We start from the raw sequence: 19,392 nt of genomic DNA, 5'->3' as shown, positions 1-19,392 counted from the left end.
CACCTCACATTCAGCTAAACACAGTTCTAATATTAATTCTGTTACACTTTGTAGCATTTCCAGTACCGATAAAATAGCCTTGCCAGGATCTTTTATTTAGGGAAAAACAGGTACTTTTAATGAACAGCAATACATTTAAAAAAAAAAAAAAGTTAGAATCCTCCAATGAAGAGAGCTTCTTGCTTGCTCACTGGTGTTATTTCCTCAGACTACTTTATCAAGATAATAAAGACGAAATCTCCTCTGGATAGTCTCAAAACCATCAAGATGTTGTTGGAGTATCAAGTGTTTCATTACCCAGTCCCAGGAGATGCACTTCCAGTTAAGCCATCAAAAACTACTGCTTCAAAAAGATGTGACAGACAAAAAACCCCAAAACTTTCAGTCAGCTGTAACTTACTATCTTAACTTCACAACTGTTGCTAGAATGACCTTTCCAGTTTAGTACCCCACTTTAACAATAGCATTTAAATCTTTCTTCCAATAGAAAGGAATAGACATCAAGCCTTCTAGTCAGAAGTTACTCAAAGATCCACACCAGAGTAGCTGCCAGCACCAACACAGTCAGCGGAAGGGATGAAGTATTTACCTTTCTGCACACTTCAGCTTAACTCACTCAACAGCATTTTAACAGTGATTCAACAGTGATATATGAGATAAGAAGGAAGTAAATCATTTTAGGACAAACAGCAACTACTTTTAGTAAACAAGAATTACCAGCTCACTTATTCCAATATATTACTTCATCTTGCTTCCAATACTACAGAGCACAAGTGAAAATACGTATGCTGTATTGCTCTTCAAACACAGACTCCTGCAATCCCAAATCTATTCCTACAAGCACCAGTAGTCTAACAGTACGACAAGACAGAAATCTGCATCAGGTAGTAGAATTTAAAGCAGTTAGAACGTATCAATTATTCTTACACTGAAGAATTATTTCAATGTCTTTGTCTTATAATTTGATTTTCTTATACGTATCACAGTGAGCATCAAACCATAAAGGGAAAGCATTAAGTCTAGCTGATGGGGAGCTATTACAGTGGAAGACCAGAACGAAGTGATTTGTCACTGATCACAGTTCGGATAGCAGACTTATTTGCTGAATTTGGGTTTTATATAACTTTTTCAGGGGGAAAAATAAAGGAACAGAGATCAACTTCTATTAAGAAAAGTGTTATGCACATTTTAAATTGTATTTTCTTTGCTTGCATCTGAATTATGTTCTAAATAAACAATATTAAAACCAGGACATGCACACACAGTTATGCACTGCTTTTTAATTTTTCTCCAGTAAAACCTTGAGTATAATCTTTATAGGAGAATTTAGCCAAATAGCAACAGCAGCAGACTTCAGAGGTCAACAGAGCTTCAGAATTATTGTGGCTGGATTCACTATTTTGTGTATCACCCACAAAGCAAAGTGAAGCATTAGTAAGCCATGGGATGAAACCCCACAGATCTTAACTACCACCCTCTATCTCTTTCCCCCTACCATCTGTTTTTAGATATATGAACTACAACCAGACACAATCCTAAACAGCTAAAGCAATATTTTTAACTTCTTTTGACCTCTTAAGCTCTGTTGTGTTTTTTTTCCCTTTGAAACTACAAACGCTTGCATAATAAACTTTAGGGGTTTTTTGCAAGCCTACCAAAGAAGCCATGACGCATTGGAGCCCCCACAGACAAAAATCCACCCATCTGCAGAATTAACACACTATTTATTTTTTTTTAAGCTTCCACCATAACCATCAGGAAACATTTACATTCACAGATGATTAGAAGGCAACAGTGAGAGATGGTATGTGCAACTGGAGTGACACTTGTCTTCTAGACTATTAGCAGTGCTGGAAAAAGTGCATGTTACTAACATTATCTTAAGTGTGTGACATCCTGTGAATCTAACTAACAAGTTATAGTTTTAAACACATCAAAACAATCTACTTTTAAACCATCATAAAACAAAATCATTACAGGGGTGTAGAAAATCTCGTATCAATTAGGACTTCAGTTTTTAAGTTTAAAAGTCGTTACAACACAAAATCTACCACTGTATGAGGAACTCCCGCAAACGGCAGAAATAGGATCATAAACCTACTGGATGTATCCAGTGAACACTCTAGTTAATAAATCTCTCTTTGAAAAAAACACGGGAATAATTCTAAACCAGATTTAAAAATATAAATCAAAACTACATTAAAGTACAATTAGAATTTTACCTCTTTGCAGACACCTACTGCCTACAGTTAATTTACTTTAATGTACTTCCATCTTCTGTCTCTCTCAACACTGTAGTTTAACTGCTGTTTTAAACCACTGCTAGCTTTTCCCCTGCCCCCAGCCACTCATTCCCACCCACACTCCACTTCCAACATCTAGATTTATAAACATCTACAAACAAACATTCATGCAGCACAACTATGAATGAAATCAAGGGAGCCAACCTGGGTCTGAACTAACCATTTCTGTTATCAGGTTTCGTTAATCTAGCCCAAATTAGGTGACCTCAAGGTGAGAATAAGTAGCCAGGATTAAGTTGACTGTGAAACTGGTACAAAATAACTACATAAATGACATTTCAAATATTACAAGAGAACTTCTATACACTACCATGTGTAATCAAGTGCAGTCTGTTATCAGTTGTGCTCTTCAAAGGAGTCACAGAGCACAACACTACAACAAAGTGTAATAAGGAGGAATCCACTTCTCAACAGGCTGAAATCCCCTTGCAAAATGTGAATGCGTGTCTCCCAAAATAAGACCGGAAAAAAATTTACCATCACACTGATGCAGATCTATATGTCAGGAAATTGTTCACCAATGAACTAACAGCTGTCAATATTTGTTATTCTAACTGTAAGCTAAAAAATCAGTAAAGCACTTCAAAAGAATCTGTGTCTTTTATACCGATAAAGAAACATGTAGCAAAATTTGTTGCCAAAAAGGTTTATTTACCTTAAAACAAATAGCTGAACACTGGAAAAAGACATAAGAGAAAGTAAAATCTTACTGCACTGTTAAAAAGAACAGCTTTTGAGATCATCTGCTGACCACTATTTGTTATTAAAAATGAAAATTTAGCTTCCTTAGCAGTTTAATCACTTTCAATAATGTTTCATACTAAATTACTCGTAAATCACAAACTGACAGTAATCTGACACTTTTCAGAGACAGATCTGAGTAAAGATGGAAACAAACTGACAGCAGTTAGAGGAAACCTCTGTAAGCAGGTGCAATAAAATCACTAGGCAGCTCTGAATCTGTAGTTTTTCCTATTAAAAAAAGGCAGAAGAAATCAGCTGAAAATTCCCAACAAATATATTATATGCCTAATAACTTCCACATCTGCAGAGGCTGGCATATGACTCCTTTGAATCTCTTGAGTATAATGTTGTAGGGCTCAAAAAAGAGCTTCATAAATGTCCAGTGACAAAGCTCGGACAGATCTGTGTTTCCTCAAGTTCCTCAGCTGAAACGAGCTGGGATTCAACAAGAGGTTCACAAGGTTAAGTGAAACAAGAAGAAAGTTACTGCAACTAAAATCCCTCTTTCTATCCCCTCTTTGCCCTCCAGTAACAGCAATCACAGTGCAGCAGCCAGAATCCTCAAGCACAAGTGAAGGGAAGATGAAGAAAGCTGAATACCAGAGCCACGGGAATGAGTCACTGCTCTTGGTATCTCAGGTGTGGCTTCCACCTCAAGTCAAAATTAAGCCAGGACTGGGAGTGACCAAATAAAACCAGCAGTGGGCCTGGCAAGGGCACAGGATAGATCTGGCTAAGCCATCCAGTGCTGTAGTGGCAAAAAGAAGAGAAGGAAATACCTAACACAGACTAACTACATTAATTTCCTACTGCAACTGCCTTTTATGTTTTGGGTATAACAAGGTGCCTTTCCAGCAATAGGAAGCAGACTAGCAGAATTCATTTGCAGAAGGCGTTCTAGACAACCTCCGAAGAAGCATCAAGCAGCAAAGTAGTAAAAAATTCTAAAATTTTGTTCACCTCTCTATCACAATTATTACCAGACATAACACTGAAGCAGATTCCCCGAAGACACTTACCTCAATATAGTTCTCTGTATGTTACCTTCCATAAATCCCTTCCTTGTCCACCCATCAAGCTATCACTTTTCATTGCTATCCACTTAAGAGTATTAAAAGAAGTCTGAAGGCAAATAAACGTAAATGAGGCCGATAATACAGAATGATCTAATTCTGCAGAAAAATTATGTAGAACCTGCAGTTTCATTCCACTGTAAGACACAGTGCTACCTAAATACATTAACTTCCCATAGGGTGCTCAGATCATCCTCTTCTATTACTGAAGTTTAATACATTTACAAATGCTTCAAGGGCTAAATTATTAAAACTAAATTTGTGCTCTATTTGCCACAATGATTGTATATGCTTCATGGACAATGTCATGGCAGAGATCTGAATTCCACACTTTCTACATCTAATCATTCTGATTTCAAAAGATGCCTTCAAGGCTACACCACATATGTAAGCAATTTACCTTTATATTACATTGGAATCATTACTTTTTTAAAACTATGCAGTTATCTCTGCCACCCACTATAGCTGAAGTCTTAATATAACTAATTTTGACCAAAAAAAACCCATGAAGAGCACAAAACAGAAGGGAATTCTTACATTTCAGATTAACAAGACTTGCAAGACCAAAAAAACCCAAATTGAACAAATGAGAAATCACTGTTTTTTCTTTTATAAATTCTAATAAAATAGTAACTTTTCCTTATCCTTTATTCTCCACCACTCACATTTAGCCCTTCTATGCTTTGAGACTTTTCTAACAGCTATTTCATAAACCAACTCAAATAAAGCTGTATCTTCTCTCCATCAATCTGAAAGCATATTTGTAACTCATACCCATTTCTGAGTTTTTCCACTTGCTTCTGTTGAACTCTGTACATCTCAGTTATGACACCAGCTGAATACCAAATATTACATTTATACATTATTTGAACATAACACATTGACTGATCATGATACAAACACAGAAAGGGAATTCTATGGATAATGTCCAATGTATTAGTATTTAACATAGGTTATGTAATTGCAGCCATAGGCATCTAGCACTACTTTGAATTGAGCTGCTTAAGCATTCTTTGGGAAGAGTTTATGAACACTGAATAGTTATATCACAGTATATAAGGGAGATTAGTTTGCATTTCTAAGGAAGGAGCTGCACAGTTTTTCACCTTAATGTGCTATTTGGAAAACTTCTAATAAGATGCACCATCAAACTATGATGCAATTTTGTATTGTCCAAAATTACTTAATATGGTTACACCTTTACTTAAAATAGCCACACCCAGACAGTATGATAGCAATTTTCATTTCCGCATGTACCATTTAGTATAATAATATGGTACACAATCTTCTTTTTCTTTTTTTTTTTTTTAAATAAAATTTCAGTCTGATGTGTTGTGTTTCATGGATAACTGAAGGTATAACAATCTGGTTCCTCTTCTGTTAAAAACAGTCTATACAAACTGTTCCCTTGAGGTCCAAATCCCTGGCCCTGTGCCCATACACGCTAGAAGTAAGCCTGCTGGAAGAGTAGGAGAGGATGCTCAAGGCATTATATTTTGGCTCCTTTCTCTACACCATATAAAATGTCCTGAATTCTTTCCTGATTTTATTCTTATGACCCCTCTTCTCTCTCAGCCCTTGAGAAGTCTGTGTTCTTGTTCTATTGGCAGCCTCTTCAATGTGTCCTTCGTGTCCCTGCTAGCATCATCCCTCTTCTCTTTGCATTACTTAGACTGCAGCTTGTTAACCAATTAGGTCACATTTGGAGAAAAAGATGCACTGACATTTAACTACTTAGTAAGTATCACAGAATGCTGTGTATAAGCTGTCTCACAATTATAATATATGTAGGTACATATAAAAGGTATAAACTAATCAGTCATTGAAATGACTGCACAGGCCAAAGGTAGGAGGTCCTTTCTCAACATTCTTCTCCTCCTCAGTCTAAAATACAAAGCTACTAAAAATGCTTTCTTGAAATATTATCACCTCCTGTGGACAATATTTTTTATATTAAGGTGCCTACAACTGCATACAGTAATTGCATTATTTCCTTAGATTTAAAAATAATTCCCGCGTTCATACATCTCTCCACTAGACCAGCTTTCCTGCAGTTAAAACAACGCAAAGACAGCACATCTCAGTTTCATTTTATTAATATCTTCAACTCCATTTTTCCAAGAGATCCTTTCAGAACATTACTGTCCTGAACATTTAAAAAATATTTTGTGTGCATGACAATCATGCAAATTGTTTGACCAAAGTTCCACTGGCTTCAATTCTCTAGTTTATGTCCCTGCTTTAAAACTCTGTGTTTTTAATTTAATGAATTCCTGAAGGCCTATCACTACTCAGATATGAAAAACTATTATTCAAAACATGCAGAGAAGACAGCCCAGCAATCTGAGGCTCAAAATGATCAGTTTTAATGATTGAAAGGCTGAAAACTCAGAGCAAGGCTTTAAGCTGCCTGATGACTTTGCCTGCCTTTCCACATCCCCAAGCCAGGAATTAAAACGCATCTCTCAACAGTATGAGCAGGATCAAATCCGAATTTACAGTGTTCACGCTCACAGATATGACTACTGCATTGCCTAAATATGAATAGTGTAAGTACACAGTAATTTGTACCAGAATTCTGCGATGTCATCAAAATGGGCACATCGACATCAAAAAGCAATTATAATTCTTCCATTAATTTTATTTCACCACCAGCAAACCAAGAACTGCAGTATAACTATAATGAGCGTTAAAAGAGATAGTCATCACTAAAATCGTGTCTTTAAGGGGAGATTTTAAAAAAATTAAGCAGAAGGTAGCCAGCAGACGTTTGAAAACCCAGAGTCTCTATTTGTCACCAAAAGTTTACTCCATGCAAATCAGTAATTTGATCCTTAAGACTGGTATAAAAGGGATTAAAAAAAAGTACAAGTTAACTCACAATGTAAAATTCTTAACATATTATATTATTTCAAACCAACTGTATATGGTTTGGGATACATTTTTTGTTTCGTTTTATGGGCTACTAACAGTCAAAGCATCCAGAAGACACATACAGAAATGAATACTGAAGACCTGTTTTAAGCTACGGGCAGATCATATACTTTAATTAGATAGCACTAACACACATTGCAATTTTTCCTGTTAAGTGCTTGAATACCTACATTAAAAAGGAAAAAATAAAATCAAACTGTTAACTATATCCCCCTCTTTGGCAACACTTAGAAAAAACAGACAAAAGAATGGAGAAATGGTTAAGCTTAGAAAAAAAGTAATTCTACCACAGCGTTAAAACATTTGACAATGCACACTTCACTATTCACATTATCTAAACAATACTAGAAGACTTTTATGCTGCCTGTGAGGTCAATAACACTGAAGACACCAGAAATAGAAGCTGTGATTAGAAATGACATGGAGCAAGATATCATTTGAAAGGTTTGGCTAATCTTTTACCTCTCTACCAACAATAATTTAATTTCTCTGTCAAGACAGAAGCAACACTATGAAAGAAAATAATCTTTCAAACATTAATATGTACAGGATGTTATTACTATTTTTTTATATCTATATGCATACAGAATTTATATCCATGTAGCATATTTTGATCCTGGGTATTCTTCAGTTCATTTATACATTTATTATACATGAAATTATTGTTAAGAGCTTGTAAAGATTAATATGCACTTTAGAAAACAAAGTAAAAGCCAATGGAATCTCAGAGAAACCAACAGCAAGTGTAACTCCAGAGTAAATAAAATCCTCCATTATAATGGCTATATAGAGTGTTAAAATTTCCCATTTCACCTCCCCAAATCTACATCTGGACCTTCAGGTTTATTCAAAGTCATCTGCCACTTATTAGTTGGGACAGAATCAGTAGCTCAGTCAAGCACACATCACTGACAACCCATGATCCAATTCTGGAATATTATCTTCAGGTAGATAATGTACATTGTGATATTGCAGGCAAAAGGGAAATTAAATCATATCATGTATCTGTAGAGCCATATTTGTGTGTGCACATCTATAGGTGTACATTATCAACCACGTATGCCTCCCCAGAAAACCAGCAAGTTTATAGATTACCTCAGCAACTTTTGGAGGGACTCCATCACCAAGAACTTCCCTGATGAAGCACTGTTGAGTCATATAATATGAGAGTCCACAAGTTCTCTTGAAAGCATCTTTCAGTCGCTTTAGCTCTATGTCTGTAACTGTTGAGTGAGGAGAATGAAAAAAAAAATTTGGTCAGTAAAGATGACATAGAAATCTAATACCTTAAGGACTCTCAAAATCCTATATGCCTTAATTTCCCTTCCCAATAAAAAGATAAGAAGAAACTAAATGCATGATTTCACCTAAACAGTGGAAAATCTGACTACTACAAAATGAGATCTGATAATCGAACTTTCCCCAAAAGAGGGAAGTGAAGTAGACCTAAGGTTACCATCAATGATTTTAACAGTTCACTGCCTAAGTTTTCTCTGACTACAATAGCATATTACAATTTTTTCTAAATTAAACACCATTATTGTCACACAAAAGGAAAATAAGCTTGCTTTATGATCAATTTTACATTGCGTGTAAGCCAGAGAAATGATCTGTAGCCAAAAGTGATGAATATTATTAAGAGCAGCTCCAGCAGCATGCTTCAAGTAGTTTCATCTAGCAACCAGTCTACCTTTCTGTATACAAGAAAATATATTTAATCACCACTTACATGCTCATAAGACAGTACAGCAAAGCATGAATTTGACAGGAATACTACAGCTAAACTTTGGACTAAATGTATTTCTTCACCTAAGATTATCCTGCAGAGTCAAAATATTCTTGCCAGCTAAAATCTGTTCAAACTTGTTCACAATCCGTAAATGTGAAAAGTTTCATGACATCCCATTTATACTTGCACATGAGCTTCCTGAAAAGCAGAGACTGCTTTCAGGTTTTACAAGCATAAGGCAACTTTCTAACAAAGTGTTTAAGAAGGGAAGTATCTCACTGAACAAAACAAGTCCTTTGTCAAAAATCAAGTTGCAGAGAGTAACACACCATGACCTGGATCACATGTAAGTTAATACATAGTGCAGAAAGACCTATTTACCACCTAGAAGCCAAAAGAAATGATGCTGTACATGAAAGCTGTTTCACTGTATTTATAGTAAGGCATTTTCCTTACCCTGATATAACAAGCTAGACAGAAACAACGCTGACATGGCCAAAAGCTTGTCAAGCTTTTTGTTAGCCAAAATAAAACAGAACACTTGAGAGCTTAATCCAGCACTCTCTTTAAAACTTCTACATTTCAATTAATTCATTCATCAAAAAAAAAAAAAAATTACTCCTTAAAAGTAAATCACGCTGAAATACTCGTCCCTAATTTTAATCCTAGTCAACATTGAAACAGACTAATGTCTTCACTTAACAACTGTGTTTGAAAACATAAATCAGGTTATGGTTCTTTTAAAATTTTGTTACAGATTCTGGGTATTTCTGAACAGAAAAAAAATAAAATCAAAGGATCTAAGAAACAAACCTGAAGTATGAGCCACACAGCACTGGTGCCATTAATTAGCAGGGATTTGGCCAAAGACAGACTCAAGTTATTCTCATCACATAGCTTGTTTTAATAAAACAAGTTTACTTTAATTATGTGGCAGAAGGATGTTGGTATAACTGTTACCTGGCTTATATGGTGTTTAAATTCCCCTATTTCACATTAACATCTGTCCACAGAGTCATTTTCTTTCTTTGTGTCTTTACATGTGATGCTCTAATGCATGCTCAAAACACTGTTTGGCACACCAGTTTTCCTCCAAGATTTTCCCTAGCTAAGGTGAAACAGACTCTCAGATACAATATTTACAACCTGAAGCAACATTTTGAATTACAGAAACAGGAAGAAAAACGAAGATTCTGCAAAGAAACGAACCTTCATGCCACAGCATTTCCTCCAAACCCTTGCAAGAAATTAATAGAACTTCTCAATCAGAGGGATGCTTCGCCTTGTCTCCTCCACACCCCCTATGTACAACGAAACTACAGCAACTTTTCAGCCAACAGGAACAACTCCCCACCACATCTTTGAAGAGTAAAAGCTTGGGATTGCTAAGAGGTAGCTTCTGGCTTCATTATTTTGGCAAGGTAAAGCAATGACCTAGACCCTACACAAAATCTAGCAACAGTTCTTTGAAGAAAGCTGATTTATTTTGTTATATGCATGTGCACGCGCACACACACTTTTAATAAAACCAGACTCTACGAACCAGGTTTTTTTCTCCCCCTCTGTTTATTTTTTTGAACTACTCGCCCATTAATCCAATCTGGTTTGTGGTCATTTGGCAAAAAAGTTTATATGCAAACAAAGCATTAACTAACCAGATGCTTAAAGCTTTACACATATTATAATAGACTTTCAAGTAACATGATTATTTTTTACTGTAAAAAGAAGCTTGAAACATACACAACATATACAGCCACTTAATAGAACATTGCATCATTACCGGCGTTTCCAGGTTTAGTTTCCTGAATGCACAGAAAATCCAAATAATTTTCACTAGAAATTTTGAGCAAAATTATTTTTTTCCCCAACATTTATTTATAACTACTCATTTTGTGTCCCTTGATCCAATTCTTTAAAGCTTCTCCCCAGCATGACATCATAGCGCAGAGCAGCAGAGGCGGCTCTGCGTGAACTCAGATGCACATCGGCACAGTGCTGTATCTGTGCTGCACCAGCAATCCCCGCAATTTCGGGGCAGAGCAGTTTTGCACAACTCTCGTTACCTTCCAGCTGCTGTCACTGCTGAGCTGACTTGCTGCAAAAGCACTTCGCAACAGGAACACAAGTACAATCTTGCTGAGTTATACTTGTGTGCAAGTTTCTTCTAGGATTAATTAAACAAAATACAACAGCCCATTGCCACGTAAAACTTCCAATTACTGTTTTAATAGAAAATTTTATTTATCCAATAAAAGTGATATGTAATAGGCTAGAATATGAAGTGATTTTAGTCAGTCAAGTACTTTCACAATCATAAAATTTACTGGCCCTTCCTTTGAGATTTACCTGTGCTAACAGAAATTAAAAGTAATTTGTAATCTGACAACCTTAACTGCAGACCGTATTAGTACTCCAGAGATATTTTATGTAGCACCTTACATTCCCAAGTGCATGAAACATCATATGCTCCGAGTCACCGAAACGCAACCACCTTTCTGGTGACAGAACTGCATAAAGCAGTTATTTCTTGCGCTAAACTGACGCAACAAAGAGCAGTGAATTAATTTAACCCTGGTAGAGTTGCTGTTTTGCAGTGTTGCAGGACAGAGAAGGCCTCTAAGCAAATAGGTCTCACTGTATTGAGTAAAGAAGACAAGCAGAGCGATGAAACTTTGGCCGACTACATCTTGGGAGTAACGTGTACTCCCAAGAGCACTGCAGGCAGCAGTCATCACTGCTTCCTAGAGCACCCACGACTGCCAAGTGTGTACTTCAGGCAGTGGTCAAGAATAGGAAATTGCCACACATACATAGCTACCGTGAAACACAGAAGTGACTGAACTCCTACTGAAGGTGAGGAGAAGGTTGGGAAGAAGGCTTGTCAATCAACACTACCAAGGCCTTCAAAAAGAACTGTCAATTTATCGTTTAATAGTAGATGATAAGTTGATACTGCTAATCCACGTTACATTTCAAGATTAAGTTATTAGTGCTAGAGACCACTAAATATTATTGTTTGCATGCAGAAACTACAAAACAGAGCATGGAATTACAGGAAAGGTAATTACTTCCATTCCTTCCTCAGCACACATTAAAATGACTGATGCTGGCCATTTAAAATTATCTACAAAGCTTTGTAAAAGTAAGTTCATTATACATTTAGATCCAGGCACATCGAAGTACTACTAAAATCAGCAGAGTATAAATCAAAGATACTATCAATGTTTACTGTGAGTCTGGAAGACAAATAAACCATTTCAATACAAAATCCCAACACCAAAGTACCAATTACTCAACACAGAGATATAACATGACGGCATGTTGAGAGGAAATAAAACTAGAGTCTTAAATTATGCAAGTAACATTTCTAGAAGCAATACATCTATTACTATAATAATACTAAAGATTAGAACACTCACATTCCCACAACTAACCTTTTTTCCCCCTCTGTTCCACAAGTTCTATGCAGCAAGTATCACAGACCATGGAGATATTTTTAATCCCACCTTCAAATGTAAATGTAGGTCAACAGCCCTGTTCCCTACACTGACCTAAGTTCCTTCATTAAGTATATTAACTTTTTCCAAATGCACTGTCTTACCAAACACCTTCAGGAGACAGATGTCTACAAACACCTAAGAAAAGTCCATTCACAAGCTGCTCTCACTAGACAGTTAAGACAGACACTACACTATCAGATACAATGGTGCATTCATAACCTGAGAGTTAAAAACAGAACACGTAAGACTTCCCAAAATAAGTTTATGGTAGTCAACACAGCAAAAGCCATCTCCACATTTCTCCTGCCAATAATAGGTGGCACAACCTCAATATTATTGCAGAGAACGTAATGCAATTGGAAATGCACCCCAAATTCTTTACACCTCAAGGCTATAGAAGCTTACTTTTTATTGCAAGGTTCCAATTCAAAATAATAAAAGCAAGTTTCAATAGCCAGATACTGTATCCTAATTCTTAAAAATATATCTGCCCACTTCCAAAAACCACTGCTGAAACAAACAGTCTTTTCCACAAAAGGAAAAGTCACAGGCTATGTCATTCTGTCAAGGTAACTTTACCAACACAAACCTCTTCAACGCTGCCTTAGCTGGGCAGTTTCCAATAAAGTTAAAGACAGTTTAACAGAAGATCAGTGCTGCATCTAACTCTCTAGGGAATATTCCAGCTCCAGTTTTCTTAATAAAGTTTAAGTGAAACCATGCAGTCTCAGCTAAAAATGTCACTGCAACTTAAAGTAATTGTAACAAACCTTCAGCTCATCCAACTGCTGAGGTTTTTTTTAGTTTAATAGTGTTACTTAAACATAATGATGTTTATATGGATTTATGACTACTATTTTTTTTAAATTCACGTCTGTCCAGGTAATGATTTGTGTAGGGCCTTCCAAAACAGTTCCGTACTGGAAACCACCCTCTCTGCACTGCTTTCACTCCACATATTTATCACCAAGTCATTCTGGAGTTTTCCTTTTAGAATAACACTGTATCTGAAACCTAGGTGTCCAACTCTAGACTTAAACCTTATTTTGCCACCCATATAAAACTGACTTGAATTTCAGAGGGGATCCTCACCACCTGTGTCACTGATACAAATGGCAGCTGCAGGGAATCTGTCTCAGAAAAAACACATTAAATTTATGTAGAAGCCTAATGTTAGTATCTAACGTTCAGAATGTGGGTATCTATGTTCCACTTGAAAAGGAAGGCAGGGAACACAGCTGAAGTTACTGCCCTCCTTCTTAAAACTAAGAGGGGTGTGTAAAACCAGGGTTAATTATCTAAAGCATTTACTGTCTAGTACTCAAATTCTGTAATATTTACATGTGCTTAACCAACTACTCTCAAATTTAAAGCCTGTTGTATAAAACCTATAGCCCAAATAGTGTACATAAAACCATATATCACAATGTTTCTCTTCAAGCAGCAGATACTATTCTTTTTGCTAGCCCTTCTGTAATGTTTTACTTTAACTTCAGATGTACCTGAAGTTCTGTTTAACTAAACTAAGCTGGAGGAAATCAACCCTCAGAGTGGAGCTTTGGCAAGTTTTACAGTTTTACATTCTCTGTTCACTTGAGAAACTTTTCTTCCCACATCCTGTACCACTAATCCCACCCCCATCTTCTTGTCTTTATCTTGGAAAGTTTTAAAATACAATGTGAGTAATGTATGGTTCAATGTACAGCACAACCTCTGTCACTTCAAGACAAAGGTCATACTGAAAAGCACTGGACAACTTTATGCAACAAACATCTGTGCAAAACTCAGCAAGTTGGGAAGCAAATACCTGTCTCAGCAAAAGTTACTTGGATGTTACAAGACTGCTAGTGAAATTTATTATGAGTCATCATAAAAATACGACTACATAACTAAATACACCTAATATTGATACTTTTGTTTGTTCACTTCCTGCTTTGGGAAAAGAGATAGAAGAAAATGGTTATATCAAAGCCAATTCCTCAGTAATCAAAGTACCTACATTGCAATCTTCCTTAGAGACTAATGAATCTAAGCTAAGGTTTGTACAAATTACCTCAATAGCAGGTTTTAGTTAAATACTGTAAGAAAGTAGTTAAAATCTGCCCTTTTTTTTTTTTTTTTTAATGATGCAACATTAGGAACATCACTGAGGTCAAGAACACAAGAAGCGCCATGCACCACAGTCTCTGCTTGGCACAAGTAACTAGCTTGCACCTAAAGCAAGAATGAACAGAGTAACTTACCTTCCCATCTTTCAGCACATGGCTCCTTTCCAACACCCTTGCAAAGAAGTTTAAAGATTTACAGATGCACTGAAGGGAAGCAACATCAAATATTCCAAGCAAGCACTGCTGCTTAAGTTGCAACAGTTTACATGCGCATGTTAAGCATTACAAGAAACAAATACACATTTTGAAGGGAGCTTGTCTAAAGGTTAGAAGAAGCAGTTAGTCAGGCTTAATGAATTTGTTACAGCTTATATAACATAACTACTATATACCTTGTCTGTGACATGTGCAATGAGAGAGCGCACAGGATATGCATTTTAAATTCCATTTACTATTTATTACGGAAGTCAGACAAGCCACCAAAATACCTTCCCTTACAATGCTTCTTCCCCTACCCTTCAAAATCTAAGCACAATGATGTAAAATGCTGTGGTGATAGAGTATGAGATACAAAACGCAGCTTTCAAAAAGCATACAGTTGTCTGTTGGACTAAAGAATAAGAATAAAAGCATAGCATTTGAAGTCTTTTAATACTGCCTGACATTCAGGCAAAAGACACTTAACCTCTCCATGTCTTAATTGTCTCAACACTAAAATGAATATAAGTTCCAGCCTACATCAGACAGATGTTTGATAAATGATCTAAGATACTCTGTAAAAGTACTATAAGCTACTACACTGAGAAGCTGCTTTAATCAATAAAAAGGACAGAATCCCAATAGTTTAACTTAGGGTAGGTAGAGTTAATCTGCCATGGCTACTATAAACCAACAGCCAATAAACATAATCTATAACAAACTAGACACAGAAACAACCCATGTACCTGTCTTCTTTCCTTTCACCTTATTAGAGAAAGTAGTGACTGCTGAAAACAAATTAGTGATTTGGTAAGCTCTATTTACACAAGAATCACAAATGTAACGTGCAAATCATCACTTTCATTAGAACATGTAGCAGCAACAGCACCAAAAAGCTAATAAAATCTTTATATCTCAAGAAACTGAAGTATTTCATTTGGCTACATGAAAAGAAATTATTCTAGCTTACAGTTGACCAGCAAAAAAAAGGCAAATCAAGGCAGAAGATCACAATGTAGTGGCAATGCTGGAAATCAAAACAGGAAACAAATTACTGCATAAGCAGGAAGAAAAAAACCAGAGAGGATGAAAAGTTCAGTTAAGGTGAAGGATCAAGAAACGTTGAGCTCATCTGACTAAAGTATCTTACAATATATCCAGTAGGGCTGGTACTTTTTCCCAGAATTGTAACCATCAAAATGCCCACAATAGACACACGTGCACACACACACAAATCTGGATTTCCAGTGTCACTACTGGATGAAAAACAGCTTGCTATGTCAGTGCCTTAAGAAAAACAAAATAAAAACAACAGAACCCCCCCCAAAAAAAAACACCAGCCCTGCAGCTCTCAAGTATACAAAGTAAGCAATAATTTGCAACCATCAGCATAACATTGCATTTATTCTTTACTAAAAATAACTAAACCTGAAATCTAATAAAACAGACAGCTTGATCACCCTTCAGAAAGCAAGCAAAATTCACCTACCTCAAGCTCTTCCTGACTTCCAGCTCAGGTTTTAATAATTCTAATATTTTGACTTTTAAGCGACAATTTTACAGGTTCAATATCAAACTCACAGGGCATATAATTCTCTAACCAGACAATTATCTTCCCTGTAATCACTTGCTCAATATTTCCCCCAGGAATCCCCATCCTAGTTATACATGGAAATTTTATTACTTTTTTCATTAGTCTTTATTGTGACTTAATGGCTGCGGTTATGAAGATGTCAAGAACCAAAGCAATTAGTAAAAAGCTTCAGAGGTAAAAATGTGCAAGTGAACATAAAGGATGTTTGGGAACAACCCCAAATAGGAAGAACAAGCTACAAAATACAACTGAGATAAATGAACCAGCTATGACTAAAAAGACAACCTCCACACCCACCCATCCCTGCCAAAAAGAAATCCACTTGAGAATATTTTGGGGGAAAGCACATACAAAAAAATCCTGCCTCCCCTAACAAAAAAAATGAATCTACCCTTAAGGAATCTTTCATAACCAGAGCATCAAAACTGGCACCATTCAAATTACACAGCACACCTTGCTAAAGACTTAACAGTCTTAACATTACATTTACTAGTAAGAGGAATTTAAGGCTAACAGCAAAAAAGTTTTGGTGTTGTTTTTGGGGTTTTTTTTTAAAATCAAATTATTCAATCCAGTTGTATTTTTTCCTCCTACCTATTCTTTGGGTTTTGGCAGTAGTGGCTCATCCTGGGGATAAAGCTTTTCTTGGTTCTATTAGACCTAACCATAATGCATATCAAAGGTTTAACATCTTGTGTGCGAAGAGCAGAAGAAGATTTAGTTATTACAATAGGATTTGCCAGTTTTCTGTAACATGAATACTTAGCATTTATGTGATGCTTTTAATCTTCAAAGAGCTTACTTCTCACAGTTACCATCCTCAAAAAGAACGCCATTAAGCATTACTAGCCTGTTTTATCCATCTGTAAGGTATCTCCATCAGGGCACATAGTCACATTGCTATTTGGATTATGTTTGCTTCAAGCACAGCTAATCAGCACAGGTTCTGTGACAACCCTCCCCACAGACTACCGTGGATAGGAATTGCTACATAATAGCCCCGACAGTGAAATAATCCTCCCACCATCTGAGCACTTAAATCTTATTGGCTATATTTTATATCCTCAAGAATTAAAGGAGCCTAGTTTTATATGCTTACCAGTCCAACCCTGCAAACCACAGAAGAAACCTTCAGAACCTGAAAATTCAGAAACAACTGCAGATCACTGAAATAACTTTTCATGCGTACGACCACAAATTTAAGTGCAACAAACTGCAATATTAGGGACAAAAGCAATTACTGTTATCAATTAAAGAACTAGTAAGCTCATTCTCAGTGACTGAATAAAGTGATTTCTGGCCCTGATTAATCACAGGATGCCATAGTCAGAGCACTTATCACTTCTTCCAAGATGAGGTGCTCTCACTGCTCTAGATACTCTCAATAAATCATTGCTGACCCTGGAGAAAACACACTCAGCTAGCTGACCAGCACAGCCAGGCATGGAACCAGTACATAAAAAGACAAAAGGAGGCAGAGGTGCAAGTTTTAAGTGGTTTTAAACACAGAGCATAAGCTGTCTTGCAGCAACAGCACCAAGAACTCTGAAGTCCCCTCCAAAAGACAGAAGCATGGACAAAAATTAATTGTGGATTAGGCAAACCCTAAAAGTAAGCAACCCTGTCTGGGATGCCTGCCTTCACCTGAGCATAGTCATCACCCTCTGCCCAGTTTCCAACCTCTTCATTCCTCTTTTTTCTTTCATTTTCCACTACTATTTTCTTCTGATGCTTCTTCGTAGTTTATGTAGTTTGTACATGATTTCATAGGAAGATGGCTTTCACTTTCAATCTTCCCAGTACTTAAGACTGGACACTTAGTCCAACTTAGATTAGAAACAAAACTCTGCTCTTCTGAGCTGTCCCATCACCAGTTTTCCTGGCAAATATACTGAAATTTTGTATTGTCACAGGTGAGCAGAACAGCTTCTGCCACAATTCAGAAAAGCTGCTTCCACTTTATTATCACCATGAAAATCAGCTAGACATCCATGCTTGTTAAGACAAAAATAACAATTAAATTATGTTATATAACTAATCTCCAAGAAATAAACAGCCTATTAAAAAGAAAGCCAAAGGCACATGCCAACTATGTAAATGCAAACAACACCTAAGAACCTTCTACAAAATAAACTGGAATATAACAAATATTTCACACCCTGTCTCCAAACAGTGCCAAAGATACCAAATGCAGCTATACCATGAATTGTTCTTTAATTAAAAAACAGTCTAAGCCTGAAATTTTAACATTATCTGCAACTTCTGCATAGGAAGGCAGTGTTTCCTGTAGCTTTCAGTGAGGACAAAAGGCAAGGAGTTCTAATTTGCAACTGCCAATACAGTTCCGATCAAGTATTTACTCAAGTATTAGTCTCTGGCAGTTAAAAAGAACCAACTTGGTTAAGCATAATACTTAAATACAAGTAAAGAATAATAAAAGATTCAGATAATATTTACACACTACTAAATCTTAATCTCTAAAGTTAGAAGAAAAGTCAAGTGTTTTGGCACAAGCACATTACACACATGTACATACATACAGCTGATGGCCAATAAACAGCTCTATTTCAAGCTTTCCTATTCTCGACTCTTGGGGATACATCTGCCTAAAATACAATCTCAAACTCAATGCAGAGTGAACTAATTTAGGGTCGGTCACATACTCCTGTCTTCTGTTACACTGTTATAAACACATGATAACAAGTTTACTACACAATCTGGGAATGGCTGAAAAATAAAAGCATCACAAATAGAGACACTAGTTTATTCAGTTAAGAAATAAAATAAAAACTAACATGTGGTTAGTTCTGGGACCCTACTACATGTTTGGTAGACCACCAAGAACTGAATCAGAGAATATTTTTTTTTTTTAACAGACAATAGCAAACCATTAGTGTCACTATTTCCAAATTCCACTGCCACTGCGGCATATCCTGTCAAGAGAATTCTCCATTAACACCCCAGGACTAATATTTTGAAGAATTATCCTGAAAGAGGACATACTAGTTTTAAGAATATCTGTGGTCTATTAAAAAATGAATCTCTAAAAATACTCCTCATCAGATGCACACTATTCCTAAGGCCCTACACTTAGAAGAATGAGATAGCATATTTAGATACCCCATGTAACAGCTGTATGGGAAACCACCTTGCAGTTAATTTTACTGCCACTGACCAATTTAGATTGATGCAATGACTCAAATATCAGT

The 19,392-nt window shown here is 36.3% G+C and overlaps 1 protein-coding gene across 3 annotated transcripts in view; it reads right to left on the bottom strand.

Moving 5' to 3' along the window:
- USP32 (ubiquitin specific peptidase 32) overlaps positions 1-19,392 on the bottom strand; it is an 81,165-nt gene that overhangs the window by 49,934 nt on the left and 11,839 nt on the right. For all 3 annotated transcript variants that reach the window (XM_040618804.1, XM_040618795.1, XM_040618814.1), the window contains exon 2: positions 8,150-8,277. In XM_040618804.1, coding sequence (XP_040474738.1) covers positions 8,150-8,212 — 63 coding nt within the window. In that variant the 5' untranslated portion in view covers positions 8,213-8,277. The remainder of the gene's footprint in view (positions 1-8,149; positions 8,278-19,392) is intronic.

Source organism: Falco naumanni, chromosome 1 (genome assembly GCF_017639655.2).
Source record: "Falco naumanni isolate bFalNau1 chromosome 1, bFalNau1.pat, whole genome shotgun sequence".
NCBI classification, from domain to species: Eukaryota; Metazoa; Chordata; class Aves; order Falconiformes; family Falconidae; genus Falco; species Falco naumanni.
This window is presented reverse-complemented; position numbering and strand designations above follow the sequence as displayed.